General features: G+C 53.7%; 1 protein-coding gene and 1 long non-coding RNA gene across 2 annotated transcripts; both read right to left on the bottom strand.

The window, feature by feature from the left end:
* Window positions 1–315: 315 nt before the first annotated feature.
* Window positions 316–804, bottom strand: LOC132466254 (uncharacterized). Its single transcript, XR_009527797.1, has 2 exons — window positions 544–804; window positions 316–483 (listed from the first exon to the last, which is right to left on the bottom strand). It is a non-coding gene; the product is annotated as an uncharacterized LOC132466254 (long non-coding RNA).
* Window positions 805–1,487: 683 nt separating this feature from the next.
* On the bottom strand, window positions 1,488–4,577 carry arsia (arylsulfatase family, member Ia). The gene is made up of 2 exons (XM_060063349.1): window positions 3,948–4,577; window positions 1,488–3,053 (listed from the first exon to the last, which is right to left on the bottom strand). The coding sequence occupies exons 1-2, from the start codon at window positions 4,259–4,261 to the stop codon at window positions 1,655–1,657; spliced, it is 1,713 nt and encodes a 570-aa protein (XP_059919332.1). The 5' UTR covers window positions 4,262–4,577; the 3' UTR covers window positions 1,488–1,654.
* Between the last annotated feature and the right edge of the window lie 1,850 nt (window positions 4,578–6,427).

Below are 6,427 nucleotides of genomic sequence, written 5' to 3' on the forward strand. Positions count from 1 at the left end.
TGCCGCCACCGTTACCGAGAGTTGCATGTCTGTTAGTTGGCTGTGCGGTGCGCTGTGTGTTGTATGTCGTGTTAAATAAACTCTCGGAGTCGTGCGGTTTATGGGGCACGAGAGTTGCGTAACCGCTTGACCTGGACTCGTCTCGTCCTTCCCGCGCTGCTCGCCACATTATGATAAATAAAAGAGAAAATAAACACAAATATATTCTATAAACAAAAATCAATTATACCATAGCCTACCAATTTTTAGAACTAGTATTTAAGGATCAATCATTCAACATGACCAATTGTAAAGAACCACAAAAGTCCACATTGATACATTTTTCAGACACAATCTAAACAAGTTTAATTGAAACAAAACAACACCATTACTTTAAGTGCACAACAGAACATACATTAAATAACGTACACAACGTAACGTAGGCTACATAATGTAACAAACATTAAATAATGTACACGATGTAACGAGCATTAAATAACGTAGCTACACAACGTAACGAACATTAAATAATGTACACGATGTAACGAGCATTAAATAACGTACACAACGTAACGAACAACAAATAACGTACACAACGTAACATTCCCAACGTAACGTACACAACGTAATGTACACAACGTTACGTCGTTCTACACAACGTAATGTTGCATCCAGATTTTCACGTTTGCGTTTCGCAATGAATTCCATAAAAACAGAACTTGAACTTGTGAGATCAGGATAGTCTCAGAGATCTACAGGTTTTTTTTAATTGAACTAATATTAAAAAAAACATTAATTCCAGACACCTTCTCTCCTTCCGTCCCTGTTGTTGACTTTATAACCTGACCACGTTTAATGTCCCGTTTAGTCAAACTACTGAGCTCTGGATCACTAGCAAGCTGTTGGAAACTAGATAGAAACAAAAATAAGAAGATTTAAATTATAAAATGAATAATGGCCTGTTTCTAATGTTTATTATGATTATTTATTTTTTAAAGTCCCGATATGGGTTCAAACAAAATCATGGGACGATACCAAAATATCATATAGATGCTCTGTATCCTCCGCCATGTCCCTCCCAGGCTGCCATACAACCAACACACAAACACAAACATCCCTTTAGCGTGGAACACACCGGCCCAACCGTTGGCCATCTGAAACGTTTGAGGAGACTCGGACGAGTCCGGGACCAGGTTCAGCTGCGTTGGAAGCTTCTGGAACCGCGCGGACGGTGTCTGGTCCGATTCAACATGCAAAGTCTGAGAGAGTTGGCGGTCTGAGGGTGGGAGCCGTTGGTTACTCCTGATTGGTCAGCGAATCAGCGCGGTGTGTTTGAGGGACGGACTAGCGGCACCCGATGTTAAGGAGACTTATTGCATCTCACGCGTGGGGGCGGTGTGAGGGCCCCTCTAGCGTGGGGGCGGTGTGAGGGCCCCTCTAGCGTGGGGGCGGTGTGAGGGCCCCTCCAGCGTGGGGGCGGTGTGAGGGCCCCTCTAGTGTGAGGGCCCCTCCGGCCGTGGGGGCGGTGTGAGGGCCCCTCTAGTGTGGGGGCGGTGTGAGGGCCCCTCTAGTGTGGGGGCGGTGTGAGTGCCCCTCTAGTGTGGGGGCGGTGTGAGGGCCCCTCTAGCGTGGGGGCGGTGTGAGGGCCCCTCCAGCGTGGGCCACCTGCCCGTCCTCATATCCTATCGGACATCATCCGGGTGGTGAGGCTCCTGAAGAAGGACTTGGTCCTGGCCATCTTCAGGGTCTCCTTCCTGTCCTTGGTGCGTCTGCGCGGCACGCCGTCCCAGGGATCCTCCTCCCCGTCCCCGAACCAGGGCCCCCAGGCCCCCCCGTTCAGGTCCGGGTGGCCCCGGGGGTCCTCGGGGGGGTAGCGCACCGGCACGGCCGTGCGGTTGTAGAAGGCCAGCCGGGCCAGCAGCAGCTTGACCACGTCGGGGCGCCGCTCCGCCTGGTCGAAGCGTTCGTAGGGGTCCCCGGACACGTTGAACAGCCACACCGCCTTCCCAGGCTGCAGGTGGCGTTCCAGCCCCCACCAGCCGCCGGGGGAGCCGGGCAGCACGGGCGGCGGCGTCCAGTCCCCGTAGCCGGGGTCCCCGGTGAGCAGCTTCCAGTCCCCGGCGCGTATGGACGCCTGGACCGCCGTGTCCCAGATGCCGAAGCCCCCCCGCAGCGAGCCCCCCCGCGCGGGGTTGTACAGCGGGTCGATGTTGTGCAGGATCTCCCGGCGCGGCGACTCCCGGCCCTCGCTGATGGCCGGCCACACGTCGAAGCCGTCCAGCCCCTCGGCGGCCGAGGCGTTGCCCCCGGCCAGCCCCACCAGCGTGGGGTACCAGTCGGTGATGTGCACCAGGGCCCTGCTCACCCTCCTCCTGCGCCGCAGCAGGGGGCTGTGGACGAAGCCCAGCCCCCGGACCCCGCCCTCCCAGTAGGTGCCCTTGCGGCCCCTCAGCGGCCAGTTGCTGCCCCCCGACAGCGGCTGGCCCCCGTTGTCCGTGGAGAAGACCACCACGCTGTTCTGGTAGAAGCCGTACTTGCGGAGGGCGTAGGTGACGTTGTGCACCGCCTCGTCCACCGCCGACACCATGCCGGCGTACTTGCGGCGCGGCACGTTGCCCATGTCCCGGTACGGGTAGACGTAGCGCCGGGGGCACTGCAGGGGCGTGTGCACCGCCTGGAAGGACAGGTAGATGAAGAGGGGCGGGCCCAGCGGGTCGTGCGCGGCCAGGATCCGGCGGACCCTCCGGGTGTACAGGTGGGTGGAGTACTTGCCGCCCTGGTCCCAGGCCACCGTCTCGCCCTCGTGGAGGTCGTAGCCGCACAGGCCCGGCCCGTCGCACGAGTTGTAGGTGTAGTAGTTGACGCTGCCCGTCAGCGAGCCGAGGTAGGAGTGGAAGCCGCGGCGGGTGGGCAGACACTCCTTCTTGTAGAAGCCCAGGTGCCACTTGCCCACCATGTGGGTGGAGTAGCCCAGCCCCTGCAGCCGCTGGGGCAGGGTGACCTGGTCCAGGGGCAGGCAGCTGGGCTGGCGCGGCCGGATGATGGAGTGCTGCAGGCCCGTGTGGATCTGGTACCTGGGAGGGGGAGGATTAACACCGGTCCCAGAGATCGCTGGGCAGGCAGCGGCGGGCCGAGGTGACTCCCGATCACTCACTTACAGACTAGACGAGGTTTTAGAGCAGTGAGTGAGGTTGAAAGATGTGTACTGTAGTCTTCATTGCTTTGGTGTTACCAGTGGTCGTTTAATTATTAGTTTAAAAGTATAAAAGTATGAGTATAAAATGCATACATACAGTGGTGGGCATGAGTTTAGGCACCCATGCTAAAGTTGACTAAAAAGAGGAATAAAAAAAAAACATATTTTGGAAATTGATCTTAATAACCCTAACCCTAACCAATGAGGTAAATACCTACCTATACGGACAACAATTAGCTTTTAGAATGAATAATGTATCGTGAATAAATAAATGTTCTCCATAAAATACAGGGTGAATAAGTATAGACACCCCTATGTTAAATTCCAATAGCGGCAGGCAGATTCTCATGGATCCAGGATGCTATGCATCTTGATGAAGTCACCAAGGGCTTTGGAATTAAAATAGCCCCACATCACCACATACCCTTCACCATACCTAGAGATTGGCATGGTTCTTTTCTAACCCTAACCCTAAGCCTAATAGCTGTTAGTTAGCCTAATGATTTCTCAATGCAAATCAAACCAGCTAATAGGCTACCACCTATTAGCTGGTTTGTTTAATTAAAGCATTTAGATCAATTTCCTCTTTTTGTATTCATCTTATTAGTCAACTTTAGCATGGGTGCCTAAACTTATGCCTACCACGGTATATTTTTTAAAGGCGGTTTCCACTGTTTTAAAGTTAGAGACAAATAATGATCAGAGTCGGGATAGCAGATACGTGCAAAGAAAATGAAAAGAGGAAAGTCAAAGTTCCTGAGTGCTGTTCTACCTGCCGGTGAGCAGCTGGCTGCGGGACGGGGTGCATATAGGCTGGATGTAGTACTGTTCAAGCCTCACTCCGTCCGCCGCCAGCTTGTCCAGCGTGGGGGTCTTGATGTCAGAGTTGTGATAGCCGATGTCGTTGAACCCCTGGTCGTCCGTCATGATGAAGATAATGTGCGGCGGACGCGCTGCGGGCAGTACGTTGGCCGGGTCGGGAGCGGACGGGCGCTCCACCTGGTTGGGGCTCATCCAGTCCCACGTCAGGTAACTGAGGCTCAGCAGACTCATCACGGAGAACCCGGTCAGCGACGTGGTCGTCATCGCTCGTCTGACCCACTAACCTTTCTCGGTACCTACCTTCCGAAAAGCGTCAACAAAACATATCGAAATGGATAAATCTGTAAGGCAAAGAATAAACCACTCGTGGTGATAACGTTCACCTTACGCCTCGCTGAAATCCAGACGATCCGCATCGTTCAGGAGAACCGTCCTAGTGTCCCCATACCGCTGAGGAAATCTGTCAAATGTCACAGAAACGTTTCAAAACATTCCAGTTGACCTAGCGGTATCATGAAGCCCGCCCGACTGCCTCTCCTGGAGTTACTGGAATGAGAAGAGACGCTCGTGTATTGACCCCCCCCCCCCCCCACACACACACACACACACACACACACACACACACACACACACACACACACACACACACACACACACACACACACACACACACACACACACACACACACCGCTGCACTCTGCTCACTCTAGGAAACGTTTGCACTTCTCGAGTATTAATGAATGAATGCATGCATGCATGAATGAATGAACCCAATAGACGTGAGACATTATTTCGACCCTGCTTGGTGTGGAAGCTATTCCATGAAGGTAATTGGAAAGTTAATCACATTTGGCCAAACCAACCAAATGGAGGAACAGCAGTTGTCTATACCTGATTGGATTTTGGATTATTAAGACCCCCCCACAGGCTGTTGCTCATAAAACCGTGTGTGTGTGTGTGTGTGTGTGTGTGTGTGTGTGTGTGTGTGTGTGTGTGTGTGTGTGTGTGTGTGTGTGTGTGTGTGTGTGTGTGTGTGTGCGGGGGGGGTCTTTTTGGGGCCTCATGTGGGGGCCCTAGTCACAATCAACGACAGTGTTCACCATTCCCCCAAGCCGGGTTCACAGAACCCTCTTTCAGTCTTTTTTTACGAGTGAAGGAGTGAAGGGGAACCCTGGCAGATCTACAGGAGACGTTGATAACATCTCCGGCCGACGTCCGCCCCTTGGAATAAAGGCTGAGACCCAGCCGATAACAGACAGTTGTCCACCTCCCACGGCCCCGGTCTGTGAGAGGCCAGGCCCTGAAGTACACGGCTGCAAACGCCTCGGTTGGACCCCCGATGGCTACAGCGCCTGTGTCGTTGAGCGAGATGTAAGGTTACTGCTCATTGAAGACCTGTACCCTAACTCAGCATCCGTCCCTTTGGACGGAAGCGTCTGATAGAAGACTGAACAGTTCATAAACAATAGGGAACATTAATGTTTGAATGTAGAGCGGGAACCAAGGCAGGCCCCTGTGGGGCGTGGGGCGCCATGACACCCTTGAAAAAACCAGACGATGTCTCCGCATAATGACCAATCATCTCACGATGAATTAGTAAACAATGAATAATTTTTTTACTATTAAGATAATAAATAATATTCCTCACCAACGGTCATTGGGATGGGACAAGCCAAGCTCTACGCGGATTTGGATATTCTAAGTAAGAATGTCATAAGTAAGGATGACATTCTCATTCTGAACGTGTGAACAGCGGATAGGACCGCTTAGGGACCGTTACTGCAGGAAGGCTCAGTGGGGCAACTGGCTAGAATGACGTAGACACCCCCACCATCACCACCACCTCCACCACCTCCACCACCACCATCACCACCACCTCCACCACCTCCACCACCACCATCACCACCACCAACCCCACCACCACCATCACCACCACCTCCACCGCTTAGGGACCGTTACTGCAGGAAGGCTCAGTGGGGCAACTGGCTAGAATGACGTAGACACCCCCACCATCACCACCACCTCCACCACCACCATCACCACCACCTCCACCAACCCCACCACCACCACCTCCACCGCTTAGGGACCGTTACTGCAGGAAGGCTCAGTGAGGCAACTGGCTAGAATGACGTAGACACCCCCACCATCACCACCACCTCCACCACCTCCACCACCTCCACCACCACCATCACCACCACCTCCACCACCACCACCACCTCCACCGCTTAGGGACCGTTACTGCAGGAAGGCTCAGTGGGGCAACAGACTAGAATGACGTAGACACCCCCACCATCACCACCACCTCCACCACCTCCACCACCACCACCACCACCACCTCCACCACCTCCACCAACCCCACCACCACCACCACCTCCACCAACCCCACCACCACCTCCATCACCACCACCACCACCACCACCTCCACCAAC

The sequence above is a fragment of the Gadus macrocephalus genome, chromosome 10 (assembly GCF_031168955.1).
Source record: "Gadus macrocephalus chromosome 10, ASM3116895v1".
NCBI lineage: Eukaryota > Metazoa > Chordata > Actinopteri > Gadiformes > Gadidae > Gadus > Gadus macrocephalus.

Coding starts and splice junctions, on each gene's coding strand:
- arsia (XM_060063349.1), bottom strand. CDS start 4,261: ATGACGACCACGTCGCTGACCGGGTTCTCCGTGATGAGTCTGCTGAGC. Junction 3,054..3,947: donor AGCCAGCTGCTCACCGGCAG/GTAGAACAGCAC, acceptor TCCCCCTCCCAG/GTACCAGATCCACACGGGCC.